The 26378-nt window shown below is 29.9% G+C and overlaps 1 protein-coding gene across 1 annotated transcript in view; it reads right to left on the reverse strand.

Annotated features, from left to right (window-relative positions):
- Positions 1 to 4878: 4878 nt before the first annotated feature.
- LOC131851936 (lachesin-like) overlaps positions 4879 to 26378 on the reverse strand; it is a 60027-nt gene continuing 38527 nt past the window's right edge. The window contains exons 5-9 of the mRNA XM_059202494.1: positions 15182 to 15371; positions 8488 to 8619; positions 7630 to 7758; positions 6843 to 7013; positions 4879 to 5458 (exon numbers count right to left, since the gene is read on the reverse strand). Coding sequence (XP_059058477.1) covers positions 5091 to 5458; positions 6843 to 7013; positions 7630 to 7758; positions 8488 to 8619; positions 15182 to 15371 — 990 coding nt within the window. The 3' untranslated portion in view covers positions 4879 to 5090. The remainder of the gene's footprint in view (positions 5459 to 6842; positions 7014 to 7629; positions 7759 to 8487; positions 8620 to 15181; positions 15372 to 26378) is intronic.

The following is a 26378-nucleotide window of genomic DNA, read 5'->3' on the forward strand; positions in this document are numbered from 1 at the left end:
TTACAAGAGAATTATGCAAACACAAAGTTTGGGGTGTGAATCAGTTTCTAGAGATTTTGAGATCTATAAAACCTATCCTTGAGATCAATAACTAGTGACCGTTTCGATTACTGAAACTTGTATATGAATTGAAATTTATTATTTTTTAATAAAACACTGAGTATAATTAAGAAAATAGTGTTTCTCTACTGCCATATAAAAATCTAATATAGTGTTCGGTGAAATGTAAACTGTGTTCTTTACAGCAATTTTACAAAACCGCCTTCGAATTACCACTACATATTTTATAGTAATATTGTACGTATGTTCATATAACTAGTATACTATTCCGTATAATAATATCTATTCTATGTTACGACAAAACACAGACAGAAACCAGACAACAAACATCTGGGGGCACAGCTCGGATTGGCTAGACCCGACCAATTTAGAAAGTTCGTTATACAAAGCTACGTACTTGTACATAATGCCACCCTTCACAAAATGGAACTTGCTAGCACTAAACTCTACTCTCTGTAACGTGGTGCGGGTGACAGCTCGGAAATTTTAGCACTTTTTACTGTAGAATGAACTGTAGTGTATGTATTTAGTTCTAAACACAACATATAGTGACAATTTTATAGTCACAGTATACGTAATAGCTTCAATATTTATTGTTACAATTATGTACAATCTCACTGAAAAAGACTTATAGTTATTTTGTGACATTTTCTCGAGTTGAGCAACATTTAGATTTTACTTATCGTAAGTGTTTGTAATACATTATGATATTATGAATAATAATTATATAATATTATTATTCACAATCAATTGTTTTGTATAATACAGAGAGTTTACGTTAACAATATAAATATATGAATGTACTACTAAGTACTACTGCCAGTTTATTCAGTACTTTTTCATAGAAATCTGCATGTAGTAAATACCTACTACAGTAGTGACGTCTAAATGTCAATTAATTACCTCAAATTATTTGTATTATTCAACATTAGCAAAATAAATAAAATAAATATATAATCCTGGACAAATCAAAGTGTCTAGTCCCAAACAAAGTATTAGAATTTATGCTATTGGTATTAGGCAACTAATTACTGATAACTATTAGATATTTAAATATCTGTATATTGTAAGTGTATATCCATAGAAAACGCATAGATATACTTTTGAAAAAAAATATTTATATTATGCCAGAATCAAAGCCGCGACCATTAAAAACAGGGTCGGAGTGTTGAACCTATACAGCACTGGTTAACTGGGCAACATTTTTCTGATGTTAGTCTTATGTCTAGTTTAATTTCGACATATTCTTCTCTGAATTAACTATGGAATTGATGCCATACTTTCTTCTTATATTTTGAAAATAACAGACAGTGATCGAACAATGTATTCTTAGTTCGTTCCCATACGATGAATTAATCTTTGTTATTATTAATGATTATTTAAAAATATGATCACTGTCTTCATGTTTTGTAGTATCACTTTCATATATATTGTAGTTTTGTAAAACTTTCATTCATTGTCTATAATTTTTAAGTATTATTTAAAATACTCACAAATAAAAAAATATTTATTTAAATTTTGATTACAGCATAGAATAAAAATAATTTCTGGTTTGGGAAAATATAACACGTTATGTTTTTTATTTTTAGGTAAGTATTGTACAATGCAGGCCCCCTCCCGCTTATGCCAATACCATTCTCGCAATTTCGCACCTGGATTCGCCAGAGATCCACCGAAATACAAAACCAAAGATGGAACCTAACCACTGATTGCAAACAATCTAAAGTGGCAATTCCAAAAACGAACCATCGGTTAACAACACGTCTACTTAATCTAGATAGACAAAACCTCAAAATAATGATAGGGACAATAACGGGCCATTGTTCCTTAAACAAACACTTATACAAAATTGATGCTACAGACAGCCCCCTTTGTCGGGGCTGTTTTGAAGCTGAAGAAACGGCGGCTCACGTAATCCTGGAGTGCACGGCAGTGGCCCAACAACGAAAACAAATCCTCGGAACGGTGAGGTCGCTCCGTGAAGCCTGCGAAGACACCAGGAGTCTTCTGCGCTTTTGGGAGGAGCTTGGCTGGCTACGTTAGTAGTCTGGCTCTACACGCACAACGGCCCGAATGTGAGGCTAATTGCGGAGAATGGAGTCCAACATACGATACGATACGATAGTATTGTACTAAATTTATTTGATCGCATTGGTTTATTTTCAAGGCTACCCGACTGCTCACTACCGGTAAGTTTTGTACTACATCGCATTACACTACACTGCACTATACGATGGTATTCCTGTAATTACACTATGCTACTATTTTTTGTCTACTACACTATATATCGTATAAAGAACTGTCACTGTAAGATTTTAAAATCCAGTTTCTGTTAAAGGAGCAGGAAGGTCATTACGATATTGTTATTATTAGATAGTAATTGCTGGCAACAAAGCAAATACTTTCGATTACTATACCAATTTCCTGATCCTTTTAAAATGTTGTTAGAATTATCACATGTGCACACCTGGAACTTATTAAAATTCTTCAACAGTGGAATAAAAATGTGGTTTGTTAGGGATAAATGGATAATAAATAAAATTAAATTTTGAGTACAATTTTATTTCAAATGTCGTAAAATGATATCAACATCTTAGGTTAACATTGATAAATAGTTTGCATTCATGCTAATAAATGAGTTGACACGATAATAACTATGTACAAATATGGCTACTATGATTGTATTGTAATATTTATTGTCATGAATTCATGAAACATATGTAACATTATATATATTACAAAACTAAGTAAATTAATGACTCAATTCATACCAATCTTTCTCGCTCACTTCTTATTGATTTATTATTGTCCAATAAAGAGAAGACAAGCTTATACATACAAATATTAAGTTACATATCTTGTTATTGTCATACAGAATTATATCTGTTGTCTCAATAAATTGGTGTAATGGCATTCCAGGTGCAAATTATTATAAATACTTGGGTTGTATATAAATATATTAGAATAATAATAAAATAAAAAGAAATTTATGATCAGAATTAAACAGAAATATCCAAAAAGTACCTTAACCATATAGTTTTATTGATAGGATATTTTATGATACTTTCATAGTATTTTATTATCATATAACACGAATACACGAGCCTAGAATCAACTAAAAACTCTTGTATTTATTTATATATATATATTAATGTATATATAATATATTACTATACTACTTCAATGAAATTCAACAAAATACTCATATACAATAATGTAAATAGATTAATTATGCTATAGAATACATGCATAAACGGTATATTTTACAGTAGAACTTCATGACTATCAAAATTCATAATTTGATAATATTATTACTAAGATAAATTCTTTCTCAATACTTACATGTAAACTACAATTTATTTGAAGTCCAAAAGGAACCCCATTTGCTACCACTTTTAAAACTCATATATAAACTTGAGTGAGCCGAATACATTATATTAATATACTATTCGGAAGACATAAATTTATTACAATATTACATATTTTAAAACTAGCATTCTCTTTTTGAGACATTGAAAATATTACATTTTTTATTTATATCATCGTATAATTTTACTTAAAATATTTCAGCAATAATGCTTTGCAATTAATTTATTATTGTTTATTTGTCATCAATAAAGATATTTTTTATTATCAGTTACACGTTATTTTTCAATATCAATTTTCGGCATATTTATTTTATAGTTAATATTTTGAAATAAAGTGTTCATTTATTCAATTGTTATTGAAATCGATTATTTTGTATAGTCACTTTTGAGACAAAAATGTTCGTTGTTAATATTATTGAGCAAAATTTAAAATAATTCTGCTAAATCAGTCAGTAAAAAATAATTTTCTATCCCCCATACATGCCATTTTCTGAAAGTCTAAATACTTATATTGGTCTATATTATATCTATTAATACTTAATTCTACAGACTATTGTCTTTACATTCGTATTGTCATACAGAATACTAGATTATTATTATACAATTATTTATATCCATTCACGACTGTTTGAATATTATATATTTACAATAATGCAAATTATACGGAGAGAAATAATGCAATATATACGTAATTACCTAAAAAATGTGACAAATTCAAGGCCACTATATCATGATCAATTATAATTATTTAACCTCCTGCTAGTATTTGATTTCGTGTTATAATTTGTGGTTAAATTGTCATACTGATATCTCATTACAAAATATATATTAAGCATTAAAAGTAAGTGAGTAATATTTTATATATATGAGTATTAATAGAAAGATTATGTTCAATCTCTAAATTCATAATCAATTCGGTAAAAATGTATCTCGAATACTAACAATGGTTAAAAATTGTAACTGGTATACTGTAATTAGTAAAAATTTTGTTACAATATAATCGTCAAAATAGTGAGTAACATATAACATTTTATTCTCGTAATCGTAGTATGACCTTAAAATAATATATGCATATAATTTAAAATATATAATAAATTGATATGATAATCGTGATATATTTTTTTATTAGGCTTAGCACCCTAGTGATCTAAAAACCTTAATGTATTTTATTATTGTATTGTATACCACCCATTTATTTAAATCTACATATATTTACCAGCATAAATTGATATTGGTACATAAATATTATTCGATATATAACTTAATACATGGTTAATAAGAATAAAACAGATATATCTTAAAAAATATAAGACTTTAAAATAAATCGTATGTTGTATTTGAGATAGTTATTACAAGGAAATACCTAATATTTAAAAGTATGTCAGACTAAAATTATAAGTACAATAATCAATTAATTATTATAAATATATTTCATATTACAATCCTCCAATTCTAACAGTAACTGATCAATTCTTTATTGTCTCCATTTACAAATGTAAGGCTGATAATGTTTAACTCTCAAAATACCACAACAATATCAACATCGGATGTACTAATTTACAACCTCAAAATACGTACTTACAAAATTCAACAGCCATGTTTCCACTACCTAGTAGTGTAATATACATATATACTAAAATCGGTATATCAAGTAAAATAGATTTATACAACTAATTTTATTACATTAGCAAGTAAAATGAAAGATAGATGACCTATACCGCATGCATTGTTGTATACGACATTGGGTCGCGGCGGACCAGACGGCCGTACTTTTTGCCGCTCAGTCCTTTGGGCGTACTCATTGTGACTATTATTTGCGGGGCTGTACGCATTTATATTGTAGAAATTGAATGCGTTGTTGAGTTCAGCTTGGCGCAGGTCTGCATCGAGGGCGTTCTGGTTGATGCGCTCGTGTGGCTTCTTAAGGTGTCGCTTTGGCGCGCGAGTCGTGGTTGAAGTTGTTGTCGTTGCTTCAGTTGTTGTTGTGGTTGTTGTTGTTGTCGTTGTCGTCGTAGTGCGTTGTGGTGTCTCTGTTGAAGATAGAATGAATTCCACTTTATTATTTTTTTTTCACTTATTATAATATAAATTAGGTAAATCATCATTAACTGATATGAAACTAATTAAAAACCTCCTTGTTATAAATTGGTTATTAAATTCAATACTCATTGTAGTTCAGTATTAATTACCATAATTATCAATTACAACCAATGTGCAATGGCGTGCTCGGGATGAGAAATGCCAAATTGCGCTTACAAATGATTAAATCATTTTTTTATTTTCGATTCGTGAAACATTAATAACTAAATTGAAATTCGCATGATGGTAAGATATGCTTTTATATTACAACATATATATGTGGTAGTATCATAAAGGAAGGACAAAAATAGTTACAAAATGGCCTATACACGACACTAAAACTAGGGGCAGTATCAAAGCACTGGTGGTAAGGTTACAATCGGACCGGCTAGCACATTATGTAAAATCGACCCCGATTTCACAACATACAAAGCGATGCAGGAAGCGATCCAGGTCGCTCCCTGCCACTGCTTCTCTACTACCTCAGATTTTAGTATTGTGTATACGCCATTAGTGCAATAGCCATAAATTCATTATAATACCCTTAATTTGCATTACTGTCGCATTCACTGTGCTATTAATTATATAATCAATATATATGGATGAGGAGGTATTAATAGTAAGGTGGAAATCATGGATGTATTTACACCTATCGAGTTATATATCTTTTAACGCTACTACCTAATTCGAAGAGAAAATGAGCCAGAGTAATTACCAGACCTCCATCTCTTTCTACTCCGATAAACAATTAATCAAATTAGGAATCCACTACTTATCAACTGATAGCAATATGTATTTTGGAATAAGAAATTAATAACAAATTGTTGATGTTTTCATCATATAACAGAGAATAAAAATATTGAAAACGATTGAAATTAAATAGAAAATATTGGTATTCATTATACCGTATGTTTCGCCTATAACTCTGGATAGAGAATAATAAAAATAATATCCATAAACTAACTGCAAACTATTATCGTACATAAATTTTAATACATTAGTAATTCATATATATTTTTTTAAACGTAGCACTTTAAAGTTTTCGGTAGTAATATAGATATAATTCATATTTGTTATGTTAAATTTGATGCAAAAGAATAGGTATAACTAATAAATTTTGTGTCAGATGTATTTTTCTCTAAAAAAACTAAAACAGAGAACATGCTTTATGCATTATTTACACCACACACAAAATTAACAAAAAAATTATATATATCAAAAATAAGCACCATCCAATGTAATGTAAATGCCTAAACGCAATAATTCACATGCCATTAGAAAATTATGACATAAACGAATATATATTTAAAAAATTGCATGTATGTTTATGCTTACCTTTTAATGTAATAATGCCTTCAGTTTTTCCATAAGCATTGAGGGCCGAACACGCGTAGTCACCAAAGTCGATCTTCCTCAGCCGGTTTATGGTCAAATTCATTCGTAATGAATATTCATTTATTATTTGTTCTGATATAGCGTACTTCGCACTATCTAGTAGTTTTCCACCTAGGACAAAACAAAACATTTTCGGTAAGATATTGCAGTTGTTTGAAACCTCCAATTGACTTGTTAGAATGTCACCGCTGGATTTAGAAATGCAACCCTTAAATATCTATTAGTTAATAGACATTTCAGGGTTACACTTCTAAATCCAAGGTTACATTTATAAAATATTTACGATATCCTACAGGAACAGTAGGTAGATAAAGTCACGCAAAACAGTTACTGTTGAATATTTCTTATTAGATACATAAAAATATTTTATTATAATTATTAAAACTAACTCAAAATAAAACTCTATATTATCTAGAGAAGTAAACATATTTATAATTATTTCACGTTAATAATTACTCTCCAGTAATTAGGATTTAGAATTGTCTATGAAACGATAACGTGGACAACCAAGTGTTTATTTGTGTAATGCATATAATATGTATACGTCTCTGTATGTATATCTCTGCACTTCCCACAGGTTGACTGAGAGAAAAAGATATAGCAATAAGTGCACCTTTTGCTGCATTTTTTTATTAATCTTTAGAGCAAATAAATGAATATTTAATACATTGTTAATAATACGTTGTGTAGAAACAGAATGTTGAAGTAATTAACCATTGAAACTTACCGGCTTGTGACTTCTCCCGCTGCCAAGTGTTCAGGGACTTTGGTGACGCCTCAACATAGCATATCAAGCTAACTTGCATATCAATTGATCGCAGCACTACTGGACTATCCACTTTTATTATCGGCTCGACTAAAATCAAATGACGATTATCACCACTGGAGTTTTAGGCAAGACACATGTGTATACAAAAAAGGAATATTCTGTCTGAGAAACGTTAACTATAAATTAGGCCAACTCAATTAACTTAACACAAGTCTTGTCCAAAAGTTTCGTTAAGGATCGGAGTTGGATAGGTACTTTGTTTCTCGACGCCTCACAAAATTACTTCTGAATAAATTCGTCGCAAGATTTAAGTATTAGATTCCCCCAAAGCTTCGAGTCAACGACGTATGGCTGCCCCTGTTTTGATTACGCAGTGACAACTGACAAAGGTTTTAAAGTCTCCAAAAGGAAATTTCAATTTAACAAAATTTAATTCAAAAATAATGCATTATTTAAAAGCTTTATAAAACAAAATTTAACTTATAATTTTTAGAAATCGAATATGTATATTCCAAATATATCTGTATAAGTTGAATTTTTAAGTACATTTATAGCATTATACATGCGCTGTTCATGTAAACGTGTAAAAAGGTATCCTATTTGTTAATCTAGGCTATAATACAAAGCATCCATGTATCGAATTTTATTCAAATTCGTCCGTTAGTTAGTTGTGAAAGAGTTCACACATTACACAATGGTAGTAAAATTTTCTGTTACTTTAACTAATTTACGTATATTATAATATAATAATGATAATAAGCTCAAATATTCAAATATCTTGAATGTTAATGCTGTGGTTAGATTAATTATACTTACAAAGTACAGACACCTCGTATCGTCGACTCTTTGTGGGCGGTATACCATTTGCCGCGATGCACAGGTATGTCCCCATATCGGTACGCTGTAGACCCTTCAATGACAAAGTCGACCCCACGTAGCTGTCCACAACTAGTAAGTAGACAGAAATAATTTTTACATAGAATAAAACAAAGTCGCCGACGTTGTCTGTTTGCTTGTATCTTTTAAATTACACAACTGATTGTAATGCAGTTTTTAGCAAAAGATAGAAGGATTCAAAAGAAGGTTTATATGTATAATATTATTTATTGGGGTGTTGGAATATTAGTTATTGTTCAATTTGTCGGCTTGTTCTATACTATAACGTCGCATTATAGTATAGAACAAGTCGAGAAATTCAAAGATTTATAATACATTAATTAAATTGAAATGACATAACTGCAATTCAAGTGAAACTTTATAATGTTATGTGAGCTGCATTCCCCAATAAATAATATACATAATTTGATTTCTATAGAAAATAAAGTTACAAAGGAAGTTAATAAATAGATATAAACATAGAAACTAATATTTACGCAGACGAAAGCAATCTAACTAAATATTCAAATAATTTTTGATAGACTGCAAATGATAATTAATCGCTGGCTAAACTGAGAATTAATCAAAGAGTAACTGAGTTATGGTTTCTTGAACAAATTATGGCTCGTTACTGTATTAAACTCGAATAAAGATGTTGTCCTGTTAATTTTATAAAATATTTACATATTTTTTATAAACTGAAGATAAGATTTGGTATCAATATTTCTGTTGAACGTAATATATAAAAGATCTTAGCATATTGATTATGTTCTTAGTTATATATATATATTAGCTACTTAATTGTACCTTCTTTAAATTTTTAATGCGATTATATTATAAAATACAATATATATGATAAATTATGACTTAAAAACTAAATTATGTACTCAAATTAATATAATATACTTTATATATAACTAATTAATTTGAATAACCGTGTTACAAAACTATCACCATTTCTTTTCATTTTTCGCATTATGTACTGAGGTCGACGCAGTAGATATATATCATATATCTTGTAACAAAAGTAATTAATACAATAATGATAAAACTTAGAATTGTTTTGTAAATTAATATTTTTTTTTATTGGAATAACTCAAACACCTTATACTGTTCCTTTTAGGGTATTAATCTGTAAGAAAATAGACTCCAATGAAATTTTCATACATCATATAGTAATTTGAAATACATAAAGGCTGACAGGCGAACATATAGAGAAGTAAATATATGGCACTAACAAATAGTGACATTATTTAGAAAGTTAGCAAGCAGCAGTTAGCAGTTAAGCTAGCTTCCTAAAAAGCGAAAGCACCATGCAGCTCGCATAGTGTTTTTTAATTATTAATGTTTCTAAGGACTGTATATATTTTATATTATATTTTTAGTTACAAGAGAAACTACGGTCGCTGATGGTAAAAGACATATATTTCAAATTGACAAATAATAGAACAATAGAAAATGTATTTTAAAATATATATAAATAATACAATAAAAGTCTAAGAAGGTGCGTCGTGCACAGTGTTAGTGTTTGATGTTACAATGGCTAATAAAAATGCCACTAAGAAGAAAAAAAATGTACTCTATACAGGTGTATTATGTAAACATTTATTAAGACACGTATTAAGGCTTAGAGAACGTCCCATAACAGTAGTTAAAAGTTTAAACAATGTTGTTACGGCTTTAGATGTTACAACGTGTTTATCCAAGTTCTAAAACTATTCGCAGATGCATAATTACATTAGCTTACTAGAACAGTGCTATTTCATAGTTGATATCGCTCCCATGTGAACACTAACCGCTCAAGTCTACTTGCTTAATAAATTAATACCAGCATCACTAATTACAACGCAGTACTTTAATCAAAACATTGTGCTAGCAATGCGCCATTTAGCGCTGTCAAATTAAATTTAAATGGTAATAATTTATTACTTTATTATAGCACACGACCCCCTGCTCCTAAATCTCAGGCGGAGACATAAAATACTGCTAGTACGTAGCGCGTAATATCAAAAGCGGGTCTTGTATGAAATTGTGTTTTATTAACGGGTTATAAAGTCGGGTAGCGACATGTCGTTGCCAACTTGTTACCGACGTCGACGTCGGCAGCGATTCAGCCATTCGCCGTTATTATTGCTCGCGAACTAATTGTTTTCCGATTTAATCCTGAACAATTTTCCTTGGTAAGCACAGTTTATTTTTATAATTAACTGAAGTAACAATTTCGAAATCAATTAGTACGAATTCGTTAATTAATTATTTTACGCTTGAATGATTATTATTAATGAAGGTAAATGTAAGTTTAGCTTCATTTATTAGTTATTTAATGGAACGGTTAAATATATTTATTTTAAATATTTTACGTTATATAACATTCTATATTTATATTGAATTTACGACTATAATAATAAAAATCTGATTAAATATAATATTTAGACTAATAGATACTATTAATTCTTGTACTATATAATTACTTATACAAATTATAGTTTATCGCATACATTTCTAGTTTACTACATGCTGCTCAGTTATTCTCAATTATGACGAACTTTACTGTTATTCCGTAAATTTGGCATGCAACAAAGTCTATATTATGTCTACTTAATCTCTTTACTCCTTGACCTATTTTGCTCTGTTTATACTTATTAAGCATATAGTAATAACTAAATTACTTTTTTATTTCCGGTATTTCAAAAGTCACTCTATCATATCAAATGTTTTTTAATTACATCCTAAATTATAATACTTTATTTCTATATATTACACAAGGATATCCTAAAAAACTTTATACTTTTCATTAAGTTAATATTACCCTTTATTAAATAATTATGTGACAAATTCACCATAATAAGTAAGTCAGTTAATTAACTCGGCTAACGCCAGTGATTCCAGTAATATTCCTTCCCTTCTCACTCCGCTAGATAACTAATTAACTAATCACGTAAGCATTTATGGGTATGTAATATATACTACGAGCTTTCATACATTGTTAACTTAACATACGTTTTATAGACTGATCTCTTAATAAATATTTTTTACGAGATATTTTCATTATTTTGTTGAAACAGTGCATGCAGTGAGTATTGTTATTACATTATTTTATTTAGAAAAATGGCGTCAGATTTTTATATCCCCATTCTATAAGTTGTGTAAGTACCTCAATGTCACTACCTTCTGGTGAAAAGAAGCTCTCTTTGTAAGCAGTGTTTCGGTTTTAGGGTGCAATTAGGTAGAGAAATTACAGGATAAGAGGCACTATCACGGGTTTCACATGATAATGAAATGTCCGTAATACTATTCTTGTATATAGGCGAGGCTTGCTTGCTAATCTAATTACATAAAAAAATCTCTTAACTTATGAACTTGAAGAACATGTTTTTATAATATACATTAAATAAATTATATCACTTTTATATGTCTCAGTATAAAATTAATGATAGAATTTAAAATGGTATGATAATTTTTAGAAAATAAATTAAACCGCCGATAGGGAAAACCAAATGCTATAGAGTTCTATTTTTCTCAAACAATTGATTCCTCTATTACAAGCACTTGTTTCCTGAATATAAAAAACTTAATTTCTCCATCAGATCGTACTTTATCTGATCATAATACGTCCATGTATAATCTCACTCTGCGTCTGCATCTTATTTACATCGTTTATCTATTTAATTAAACTGGAATTAGCAAATCAATGTTTATAATTCAGCTTTACTAGCTCGATAAGAGAATTCTTTTTCCTCTTCGATACATACAAAAAAGGAGGAATGGTTCAATACTGAGTAACGTAGTAAATCTTTCTCATTTAGTGAAGCGTGTATAACATGTCCAATTAATACAAAGCCAGAGCCGTGCTAGCCCCACCACTCTGTTAACTATTACAACCTCCCTCGCAACAGAAGCCCACCAGTCTTTTGTTTACGCTTAATGGCTTAAATAAAACGGGTCAAATTCGTAAAACAACGCTCTGAAAAGGTTTTAAATAGCCCTTTGGGACAAGCAATTTCGTTGCTAATACATATATATTAAGGTATAAATTAGAATGTGGGATTACATACGATTAAAAGGACAACAGTGTGCATGTGTTAAAACGACTAGTGCTATAATTGCTTTAAACTCTTGTCTCTTCACCTACTGTTTCTGCTGGACCTGTGAAGGGTAGGTCATTATAACTATAGTAGATAAGAACCTTTTGTTAGGCCGATTTCCACTAAGCCGTTCGTTTAATTTCCTGGCCGAAACCCGGATTGCTACAATATTTTGTTTAAGTAGTAATTGAGTTCTTTGAACACGTTTTTTCCACGGAAATGAATCCCGGCGATGACTGGGGCCCGTTTACTTTTGTAATGTAAAAATGTTGACAGCGCTTTCCACCGAGCGGTGCAGAATAAAAGAAAATAAATGTCTAAGTGGTCATTGAAGCATAACTCCGAAAAAATAAATAATGTTATTACTAGAATAATAAATAATCTTCTATACACTTCAATTGTTAAGATAAGATAATGATAAGAATATATCTAGATATATTATGATCATTATCTTATCTTAACTACTACCATTTTTTGCCTTTCTGGGTTAAACTAAGAGGACCAACATTCAAGTCACTTCAAAACAAATACATATTTAATTGTATGAAACATGCAAATTGTGTTTTCATTTATATGAAACAGATGTACATATATCTGTTTTATATATATACCATGTTTTCCAGTACTTAGGCCTAAGAATATTACGAGTTGTTTTCTTATTTCAAAATCTAAATTAGACAGGTTAAATGAAAACAAAGAAAGTTCTTAGTATTGAATAGAAGGCATAAAAGCCAACTTATTCCTAGAACAAATATCTTGTAGTCTCAATTTAGAGAGAGATCATCAAAACTATTTTTAATTTATTGACTACAATTTAAAATATTAATCCTGTATATTAAAATATCATAATAACTCCCTGTACCTCAACTGTAATATTGTGTGGACTACTGTAGCGTCGTCGTATTATTGACAGCCTTATCATTTCACCATCTTTACTAAGCCACGGATATAAATTATAATAAAAATAATAATCAATAATCCGATAACTGGCGGAGAAAATTATGAGATTCGTATTTCAAGTACTAATTAAGCCTACTAAGTTATTAGTTTTTAAATACCCGTCAGTCAACAATGATAAATAAATAGTTATAAACAGAGTCAGTTGAACTGTCTGAATCTATAATTTCAATTCTTATTTTACTAAATTATACGGCTATTAAATTGTAATGTTAAAATCGCTGTATACGTGTTTAATCTTATTTATAATTTTTATTCATTTTGATAATCTTATGACGGCACTCTCTTCTAATGACATGTTTCAAAATATAAATAATAATTCTATGCTTTATTTTTATACATGTGTTATTTTGGTTGTATTCGTGTAAAACCGTTTATATATATAGACTTCAAAGCAAGTGCAAAGCCTACAATGAACAAGGACTTGTATAACAAACAAGAAAATTACATTTAAGATTCTTAAAAAGAATTCACGTTCAGTATAAGTAGAAAACCTAACAAATGAATATCTAATTTAAACGCAGAGATAATAACGTCGCATAAAATGCTTTACTCACTCCATTTAATCATTATTCAGCCGTCATTCGTTTAGGTCGTTGTACATTTATTTCGAATTTCGAGTTTTCTTTCCAATATCTTAGGGCGATATCTTATTAAATCCCATAAAACTCCAATGTTTTAACCGCGCAGGCACCTGCGCCCGCTCTGGGCGGGCTTTGAATGCAAAATTAGTCTTGTTTCTTTTTTACCACTTAGTTGGATCTCAATGCGAATAAAATTCAAAGGAAAATTGACGTTTTATGTCCTGCTTTTTATATGCTTTCATTGCAAACGTTTTCAGAGCGACCACAATAAGTAATAACAGTACGGAAATAAAATTGACAATCAGAACAAATGCGATTAGGTACAGTCGTCCTCGTAGCTACCAGAATTATTAAAATTAATCTAAATCAAATATATCTATGTATAAATTGAATACAGAATTTAAACTCAAGTCATTTTTTATTTTACTTTTATAGTAATGTACTCAGACAGGTAAGCTATAAATGTCGTCTTTGGAAAAAAACTCATTGCAACCCTAGGACGATAATAGGTTATGGATATTATGATGACATCATAAAACGACCCATTTTAATAATTACTAAATTACATAGAAATTGTAATAGACCTGGCGGTTCATCTGTTTCGAAATAATAAGATGTATTGTTACGTATTCTTCATATTAATTAAAATAAGAGTAAACTATTCTTATATAACATAATATATTGTATTACTTATATATTCTAAACTATTTTTTAGATTTTACTTAAGTTTTTTACTACTACTTTCTGCCTTTCTATGCAGTTATATTTTTTTCTATATGACTGAGCGTGATCTACGGTCATGTCTGTGCGATATGTAAACTAACATTCGTTTTTTAAATTCTATTGATATCATCGACAGGACAGGTTGGGAAAAAGAGAGAAAAAATAAAAAAATACGCATTTACACATAACAAATATTAGTGAAGTAAATACACAGATAGATTGTTTAGTTCAGTTATTGTAGTTCTAAGCAAATGATAAACTTTTTAAATATTACTTTCACTGTACCTTTAGTTTCTTTCCCATTACTGTCACGAAATATGATGTTTCGTCCTTCAGTTCTCCTCCAAGATATAATAGGGAGCGGGACTCCAGTAGCAGTGCAGCGAAGTTCCACTGATCCACCTTCGGGTGCACTAGCCTCTGAGCCATCCTCGTCAGCAATATCTGGTGGGATTACTACAGAAAGGTAACCCATCTGAGAACAAAATTAATGTCAATAAATCAGAAGGTGTCGCAATATACTTTTATTGTACAATTATAGGTATATATCTCTCTCTTTATAATTACTGCCAGTAATAATACTACATTATTACTTTATGATATTATTATTCTTCAGAATATCGTAATAGCGAACTAGTGTAAAACAATGGTAATGGGATAACAATAAGCTGATATCCTACTCTCATGGAGAGAGACCCAGAAACCTGCATTACGATGTTAAATGTACCTACGTTAAGAAATGTAATTAGTTTTACTTTACTTGAGGAGAACAAGTCGAAAGACGCAGAGATAACTATCGAGGGTGACGATCACTTGGTTTAATTTCAAATAACTTGAAATTTTTGAACACCGCTTTGTGCCAAATAGTTAAGAGATACAAATAAAATGTTTCTGTGTTCAGAATTCCAGCCATATGTAGAATCGTATAAGAAACCGCGATAGATGAAAAGGTCGTAGAGCAAAAATATGCAAATATACTATATATTATCTATTTTATACATAATTTTATTTTTGTGTAAAATACAAAAAATACAACCCACGCATGAAATCACGGGGCTTCCTTATAGTAATTATAAAGTGTAATACCTGCGTACCTACCATAAAGGCTTTACGAAGGCTCTAATTTAATTAATGTTAGATATTGATTTCATGTAAATTCATAACAATTTATAATAACGTTATGATTTTACTTGTAATTAGGCCAGGTTCCTGATACTCTGTTACAAGTTAATTCTTACGACCCTCTCAATTTGTGTAGTACCTACCTACGTAAACAATTTTCATTTATATTGAAACAAACGAAATACAAGTCGAACGACATGGTCGCAAATACAAATAAATATAAGAAAATAGGTATTTTAAACATTATTTATACTAATATAACAAAATGAGAAATCCTATTTTATTATGAGGAAAGTGAACTTTGAAACTATTACATCAATTTAATATATCTTTCACCGTTTACGTAAATTATTCCAAACTGACATATGACATATATTATCATACATATGAAAATTACAAAGTTATGAATAGGCAGTCGAAACCGGGGCGGACTACTAATGTGACATACAATATCGGTATTAAAATCTGATAAAATAATATATCATCATCATATCCACCCATCATCATAATCCCACAGTTTTTTTCATAAGAAGATCATTTTTGTCATCTGACTAATAATAATATGTGATATTATTCTTAGTCAGATGGCTTGGTATAGTGTTTTCTTTTTCGTAAACAGATGCAATTGCATTCGTGATCAGTTTCTTTATTAATTATGTCAATTTGGGAATGTAAAGAAATGGCACTATATTTTTATACTGTTAACTATAATATATATAACCTATAATATGTTAACTATAATACAATTTTTATATAAACTATAATACAATTTTTTTAAGTCCTTTAACTTTCTTCTATCAACCAATAAAGACTAAAGTCCTTTTAACGTAATAAATTGCGAAATACAGTTTCTTTATGACTTCTACGTTATTTGAAATATTGAAATTAAATTAATTTATATTTTAATATCAATAATAATCTTTAATATTGAATTAACTATCTAATCTGGAACGAAATAATATCCTCCGTTTACATTTTTGATAAACCGTGAGTATGTTACTCCTTCAGTTTTCAAATAATACACCAATTTCAGATCAAGGAGATAGTAACGTTATACGAGTATACGTTAAAGTTGAAATTGTAATAATGCCGGTGGTGGCACTCGTAGAAGCAATTATTTTTATAGGTACGAACAATATCATTGAAATTTCAATTTTGGCGTTACGATTATGGTTCTTATTAATTCGGTAATGCGACTATATTACATTTGTAGATGCTTACCAATTTCTATTGATACAAAAAAATAATACAAACTGAAATGAGTCCGTAAGTTTAATGTTCAGACGTATTTGAAAGTAGCTAATTTTGAAAACATTTGATTTTTAATACATTAATCCCCTAGGTGAAGGTTTTATTATAGGCAGTAAATATTATAATTAGATACATAAACTCCTAGGCGTCGGTGGTCTAGCGGTTTAGCACACCTTTACTTCCTATGGTCGCGGTTTCGATTTCTAGCACGGTACAAACATTTATATATGAGTATGATTGTTTGTATTGATATGGATAGTATTTGCTAAGAAAAAAAAGTATAAATGTACTCATAAAACATACTCTGATTAACTTGGGACTAGTCTGGGAAGGAAGGAAGAATAAAAATAAAAGAAAATACAATTAGATATTGTATTATATTATTATGATTATCGATGATGGCTCCCCTTCACAAGAGAGACATTTTCAAAGAAGACAGGTTGCAAACAATGCCTCGGTGTTCGACTGGTTTCGTTGGCACGGCTTGTCTGGCTCTCATCGTAAATGTATGGCCAGGATAAATATATAGTGTTGTTAACTATTGATCAGATAGAAACGGTACTTGTGACTACTAGTCTTAAATTATAACGTACTGTATCATTCAAACTGATAAACGATTCCTATGTAGGTTTAATATGTATATCTGTAGGCACCCATAAAAGTGGTCGTTTAAAAGTAAAAAAAATGCTTTGAGTCTATTATGGATTTTAGAGTAACACGAAGAGAATGCCCATTACTGTAGGTACTCCAGGGAAACAAAGTTAATGCCATCCCTAAAACTAATTTACTCGCAGTAATCTGTTAATAAAGTGGAGATATATAATTCTAAGCGACCTTATAAATTGGAATCAAGCAGTTTAGATAATGAAATGTCTAAAATACGTAACGTTTACATTTAGGTACGACTTTGTACTTCTGTTGTGTTAAAATTCTAAAGACTCTATAATAAGTCTAATATACGTATAAATTAAATTATAGTCATTGTCATACATAATTGAATATAATATACATATTTTAAGTTCGATGTTTAGGTGTAACAGAGAACTCAATTTTTAATTAAGGTGTATCACCTTGTGGGCATTGTAAACATCGATAACAAACTAATTTAATTCAAAACGCAGCGACCAGGTTGTACTTACAATATATGTTATTTATATTATAAATTCTGATACTGACGTAACTATTTTTATACGATATAATGTGTAGTAATAACCAAGACATTATTTGTAAATTTATTTGCTCTTCATTTTGAATACTGTCTAGGGACTAATAAATAAATCTTCGAACATGTGTATTTAGAACACCTTCACCCCTGAATAACCCCACCTGGCACCGTATTAAGGAATTGCCCATACATGTGATAATTAAGGAACCCACATCGATTAGTCTGACACGGGGTTACGAACGGAATCTGATAGTTTATATAAGTCCATGTGTCACTCAATCTAATAATAAAGGTCCTTTAATGTTATATGACGATGTATGTATAATGCTCTAACAGAATTGTGCGGGCGACTTTGACAAAATTCCTCGGACGTTTGACAGGACAAACTCCAGGTATTTTGGGTGGAGGTAATAAAAATCGCCATTTAGATTTTTTTGTGGAGTATTTTTCGCAAGTTAGAACGTCCTTATGTATTCATTTCTATATTCTATTACATATACTTCTATATTAAAAAATATTGGACCACAAAGTTCGTACCTTCTGCTGTACTACAGACAATTCATATTATATTTTGTGTTACGTTGTTTATTATAAAAATTCCGGGTACCATATTCTTTATAAAGATGTCAGTTAAAATAGGCATGGTAGTTTTAAGCTAATTTGGCATATTTAATTACTTAGTAATAAGTATTAGGGTTTTAATAAGTATTTAAATTTCAGGTTACTATTATATTAACCTTATCTCACTAAACATACAAGTGTTAATAAACTTACAATTTGAACTCTAACTACAGTTTATGAAATAAAATATACACATCGACAAGTCAGTATTATAAAAAAAGAAATATTATATTTTACACAAATATATATTGTCCAAACTCTAATTAGAAGTAAGAAGGAGAAAGAAGAATTGTGGATTATCAATATTGTTGCGAATAACTTTTCATGTACAATCACCTTTCGAGTATAATTACAATTTTATATAACTAAAATAATAAATAAACAATCACTGACTTAGTAATGCATTACCAAATTATTATAATAGATAACAGACGCAATAAATATTTAGTTATGTAGAAAATGTTAAAAGCAAAGGAATGTAATGGAAGCTACCAGGTATTGTTCGCATTTGCGAGCAAAGAAGAAACCTTGCGAATTTACGTGACACGGCACGGACTTTGACAAAATTCCTTGCGAGCGAGGCCAGCGGACACTGGCCATGTCGCATACCTCATGCAAACATGCACAAGTTATAATTTAAAGTCTGCGCGGTATTAAACTTTGTATTGTGAATAAAATATGTGCGAGAGGCAACATTTCAGTGATATTTTAGCGCAAAAGAGATAAACCAAGCCATTTCTTATTTCCGACTTTTCTGCAGTGTAAATTGTTAAACAGACAGTTTCATGTCATATAAATTATTTAAATTTTTCCTCTTGGGTACAAAACCGAGTGAATTACAGATTTACATTCAGAAAGACCACGAATGCCGGCTAGGGTAGGTCATAATCACAGCATTTTATTTAATTTATATTCTGACTTATGGCAGAAATATTGTGTCTCATGATAATTCTCTCTTTTTTACTCTACAATCGAGAACTACACGTGAAACAGAGCTTTTATTCATTCACAAGTTACGGTATGCTTGTTTTATGTATTTTTTAATTGTATAAAATATAGTTTTCAAAACTGAGCTATAAATACTCTTAAGTATGTCTTTTTAAATATCGCGTTTTTCTTTCTTCTCTGAGTCATATTTCAGCTAAATTTTAATATTTATCTTCTAATAAAAAAAATATTATAGCGACTGTATTATTATAAAAAGTTCTGATATTGAAATTATATTCTAATAAGTATAGAACTAAAAATAATGTGCGGGTTGTATTAATTCTTTACATTATTGTGTATTATTGTATATATAAAATGAAAAATCACTGCATAACAGAAGTACATATTTTTATTACACTCACTGGTAACAGTACTGAACCTCATAAAATTGGAACCGGATCGATCTCAGAACCGGTCGTAAATTATCCGACCGTAACTGACCCTACGGCGGAAATGGACTAAGCAACAACAGTTTTAGGTATTAGCTTCTCTCGTAGTAAACTCTACTTAAAATATTTAAAATATCTCTGGACGTTGAAATTTAGTATTAATGGGAATTTTGAAAGTATATTTCAACGGATTGTAAGGTTGATAACTATTGGTGTATTAACAAGGACGTATTAGCGCGTACTGTAGTTACCGTACCTCTAAATATTATTGGACAAATTACAATAATGTTTTACTAATAAATAAAACTATGACTGTGATATGTAGACTTAAAAATTTGCCTGCATGGGTTTTATACTTCAGCCACTAGCAGCTGCTTTGCACACTGTGTTTAGGTTATAGGATTGCCATTACAACTTGATAAGAGGTATGACATTTTAGTCTTCTAACATGTAGGCTGCATTACTGTCCATTTATATAGGTGGCGTGAGATGGGGCGCCAGATCCTTCGCCATTATAATTACTAAAAAAAACCAAATAAAATCTTCATTAACAATATATGTTGTGTTATATAGATACAGCGTTTGTTATTTACATAGGACTGATGAACTGTAGTTGAACTATCTACTGACAAATAGTCTTTGAAACTACTGAGCCTGATCGACAATGGAAGATGAGGCACTGAAATTACGGCATATGAAGACATGACATATTAGTCCTCTGGAAAGACTACGCACGAGTGGTATCACCAGAGTTAGCTGATGTAGTCATGTATATATGCGATGGTTACCACTTACCATCATAATGGGTCGTCAGCTTGTTTAATATTCTAATTACATATATATTATACATAATTAATAAAATACTCAATATTAACATACAATAATAATTACACACTAATAACTATTCTTATAATATTGATAATAAAATAAAATACAATAGAAAACCTATTGAACAACAAAACATCGTAATTGCCAATTATTCTTTAAGTCCGGGTAATAGTAAAATTATATAGACGACCTCGGTGGTCTAACGGTCTAGCACACCGCTTTACGTCCGATGGTCGCGGGTTCGATTCCTCGCACGGCACAAACATTTGTATTCATAAGTATGATTGTTTGTATCGGTCTGGGTGTTTTCTATGTATATTATGTATGTATTTATAAAAAACTGATACATACATAGATATTTATCTATGTATGTATCAGTTATCTAGTACCCATAACACAAGCTTTAGCTAGCTTAACTTGGGTTTAGATGGCGCTATGTGAATTGTCCGTAGATTATTATTATTATTATATAAAAATACGCATCGTGACGGCAAAGCAAGTCACGTTCAAGTCTTCTACTCAGCTATAGAACTAAAGCTTCATTTCAGTTCGTGAAGGCATCAACAGGTAAGTGAGTCATTTGTTTTCGTCGTGAAACATTTCTCGTGAGTTAGGTCATGACGTGAGGTGCAAGGGATCGCTAAAACTAGGGGTGTCATCCATCTCGGTTTTCTCGAATTTGTACTAGTCTAGAGTCTTAGGGAAGGTGATCTTGTTTTAAGAAGTATTTTTTGTAATAGTGTCAAACGAGGTTAATTGAATTATAAGTTAGATTAAACTTTTATTGCATATTGACTCATAAATCTATTTCAAGCTAACTGTATTGTTTAGCGAGCAAGTCTCTATGCAAACGATGTTTAAACTTTTTAAGGGTATCAGAAAAAGATTCTGTTTCCCCGCAGATTATCTTATCTGTGTGTATTATATGTTTCACTAAAATACTTGGAAATTTTGTTCGATATATTCGATATCATATAAATTTGTACAGTTATATACTAGAGATATACAACCACTGTCTTAACTATTTTGAATAAAATAGCTTGTTTTAAGATGTCCTTTGTTTGAAGGCAGTGAACTAAGATGACATTCTAGTCCAGAATGTCAACTCATAATGAAATTATATCCATGGTGCTGTTCAAGCAACTTTTACCACTAATACCGCTCGTCAGCTTGTATACCATTCTAGTTAAATAAAAAAGCAGTATTGGCAGCCCTAGCTGAGACGGACAAGGCACTATGGGACGCGCAAAAACGCCAGTTCATTTTTACACATCATTCGGGGTTAGGCGTCTTGCCACTCGGAATTTTTTTGTTAGCATCGTAATATTGTGACAGTTCTCTGTTATAAATGAGAGAAAGAGAGATTTGTTTTGCCGTGCCGGTATTTTCCTATGAATCATTTATAAGCCTTCACACTCCTAGCGTTGTACAAAAAACGTTTGTAAATGTTAACTGTAAATAAATGTATGAATATTTGTTCTAATAAAAATCATTGCATTTCCTTTTTGCTCTTGTAGTTTTATATATATCCTGTTTATATATTCAATATATGAACAAGATTATATAAAACTACATCAATTTCGATAATACCTGATTTTTTAATGTAGACAATGACTCCAATGATAAAATAAATATTATAAAATATATCTTTAACTTTAAACCCATATTCACACAATTTTAATTTAAAAAGATATTTAATACCTACATTGGTTTCATTAAAAATGATTGAATATTGTATTTGGAACACTCAAAACTGTGAATCAATTTAGAGGAACCTGATTTTCTGGAATACTCTCATTAACAACATTTTTGACCGATATTCCATATATTAATGAGGTTATTTATAACATTGTCAGTTACAAAGGTTAGGTCATACAATCAGTTCTACGATATTCGTATTAAATAAGATAACCTCTATTTAATACGAATATTGTAGAACTCTATAAAAGTCAGAACAGGCTATTGCCGTATATAAAGAAAGTACTTGTAAATTTTTGATAATTGATCCTGTCTAATTACTCTTATTTTTTGTTTGTATCTCAACGATAAGAAAGACACTGCGATCTAACAAAAGAGGCATACAATAATACTTTGATGCGACACGGTATCAATGTATTATTGATAAGCAAATAAAATTTGTATATAAAACATAATGCGTAATTCGTATTAAATAGATGTTATAAAATACGCTCATTATATGTATTTATTATTTATTTTGGATTAACTTAAGTGCATGTATTTTTAATTAAATTAAAGACAAGAATGTTTAATTAAATATATATTATAATATGTCTATGGAGTAAGTGAAGCAATATAGAGACCAATTTGAGGTTTTTAAATTTGAAATAGTAACTTCTATTGTTTTACGCAAATGTTGTTTCCTTACAAAAACTGTCGATTTATAAAATTTTGTTACAAACGAACAAATTGTATATCTACCTGTCTTTATATAAAATAAATAAAGTATTTCGTTTGTAAAAAAACGCCACGGAAAAAATTCCAACATTCAAACCAAATATATCTGAACCAATAGAGCGTTGAAAAAGTCTTACGAATACTATAAGAAAATACTGACATATTCTCGAGATGTATCTTCAAGGCTTTCACCATTGCGCGTGAAGTGGTATACCCTTATGAAAAAGCAAACACTTTTGCTTCAACTCGCACCTGTAGCCCAACAAAAGAATGCTGAGTAATGCCTGCCGATTTTTCGGCTAAGAAATAATTCACTTGTTGATTCTCCTCCCTAGCTTTCCACTTACCTCCCTTTTATGTATTATTTATTTTACTCCCAACGAGAATTGGCACGTTATGTGGTTAAGTTACACAGTTGGCGTATTGGTGTTCTACGAAAGTTGTTTGCGTATCCAAATAACAATATGTATATAATCATATTTATATGGCATCCTACTATAAGTACAATACTTTAATCAAATTAATGTTGAATATAAGTAGATATTACATTTATTATTACGTAGTATGTATAATTTCAATTTATTAATTATAGCATAAAAACATTTTTGTAGTGAATTCCTTATTTACTATAAGATTATATTCACACGAATGTGAGTTGTTTGTTCAATTGTAATGAAATTCCCCATATTATGACAACGTCTTTGTAATCTGCATAGAAAACTATCTCGGTATGAAGCCGTGTTTATACAACGCGTAAACTGTAAGATAATATTACTACGAGCTCAGATAATCCTTTGAGCATCGTAAATCCTGTATAGGAAGTCGGGCCACAATATTTAGACGCCAGGATTTCAGGCCTTAAACTGTCGGTTTTGGCTTTATATTATTAAATTAAGGCGAAATAATTATGTTAGAGATGCGGTAGGCACCCGGTTCACATTTCAGAGGAAGGTGGATTCCTTTGGAGCAGCAGGCGAATTCCTCAAACACCAAAGCTAAGTGTTACGAACGTTAGTTGCGACATCGAGGCAACTATGTGTCGAAGAATGTGTTTATGGTGCCAAGAATGAAGCTTCTTAGCAGCAGTTTCAGATAGTACGTTGTTGTTTCTATTGGGACAATAGCTTAATTTCGTCCACGTTTGACGCCATTTTGTTGCCGGTTTTACTTAACAAAACAGACAAGAAAATAGCTACAAAATAATATTATCTTCTATCATCTATCTTATCGGTTGTTAATTTAGTAGTCTAGTAATATGAAATCTAAAATAGCAGGAGATATTTTTTTCTTATTTACGGATTAACGGTTAATTATTTTAGTATTCAAGGATGCGTGTACTATATAATGCGTATACTCTATATATACAATAATATAACCTTTTTATAATTATATTATATGAAGTATTATAATCATATCCATAAATTAAATTTATACCACTGATATAAAACGTATAGTTAACCATAAATTTAACTTCTTAAATAACGGGGTAATAAATAGATTTTCCGAACAAGTTAAGAACTTTATTTCTTCATGGACTTTTGTGGGCGCTGACTTAGTTGGAGACTGAATAACAAAGTTTAATTTGTCTTACGAAATTTTGATAAAATATAATATAATTTTATATTAAATGTATTTGTGACATTTGAACTACATACAATATAATTAACTACTTCTACTACGACTAGGATTGAACAACGTAAATGTATACTAAAAATAGAATAAGAACAAAAATCTTTGTAAGAATGTAATGTCATAAATTACGACTAATGAAATGAAAAAAATATTTGATAGAAAACTATCCAAATAGACAAATAAAAAAATATAATTGATTTTACAAAATACTCTTTTACCATATAATGCTGTGTTTATGAATTCTGAATGTTTTAACATAATTTATGTAACACCGTGCTCAATTAATTAATTTTTATTTTATTCATTACTTTTACATTATATTTGTAGTAATTCAGCTGGAATTACTTTTTCTATTTTTTCTATGTCTACGTATTTGAAATATCTATTATAATGACTGCTAATTTACCGATACAAAATTTATAAAGATAATAAGGTATTCATCGATATCGAGCCTTGCCGATACCCAAACAGACCTTTGCCTACCTGTTAAATTTCAAAGCATTCATTATGAAAATTCCTTAAATATTACCCCATGAGGTAGCGAAACGATTATTATAACTTATTATAACTTTAGAATTGTGAAAATTCTTTCACTTCTCGGATTTCATTAATGTTTTGCATACCTACCTTACGGACCCGTTTAAGTTCAGTTTCGTTTAGAAGCAACCGCTTTGTTACAAAATTAAGTCCTTGCAGTTACGATAGCCGATATTTGTATGAAATACTTGTTGCTTCCTTTTGTACATTTTATTTATTTCATTTTAATAAGCAAAATTCTCGGAATATAAAAACTGGCAGATTAGATAAATCCTATATTTTCTTGAATGTCGGCCTTTTTCCTTACTTATATATTGACCTTTTTGCCCATTTATCTACTTCTTATACCTCTGGATTATTAATTTTACAAATATATTTTTAAATATTTAAGATATTTAAATGTATTATGCATACGCTCTAGCAGTTAAATCTACAGGATTTAATAAATTCATCATATTCATCAATATGTACAAATTTATTATTATTTATATAAGTATTAACATACATAAAAAAGTAGAAAAGATAAAATCTTATG

The sequence above is a fragment of the Achroia grisella genome, unplaced genomic scaffold (assembly GCF_030625045.1).
Source record: "Achroia grisella isolate CSIRO2021 unplaced genomic scaffold, CSIRO_AGI_Agris_v1 utg821, whole genome shotgun sequence".
NCBI classification, from domain to species: Eukaryota; Metazoa; Arthropoda; class Insecta; order Lepidoptera; family Pyralidae; genus Achroia; species Achroia grisella.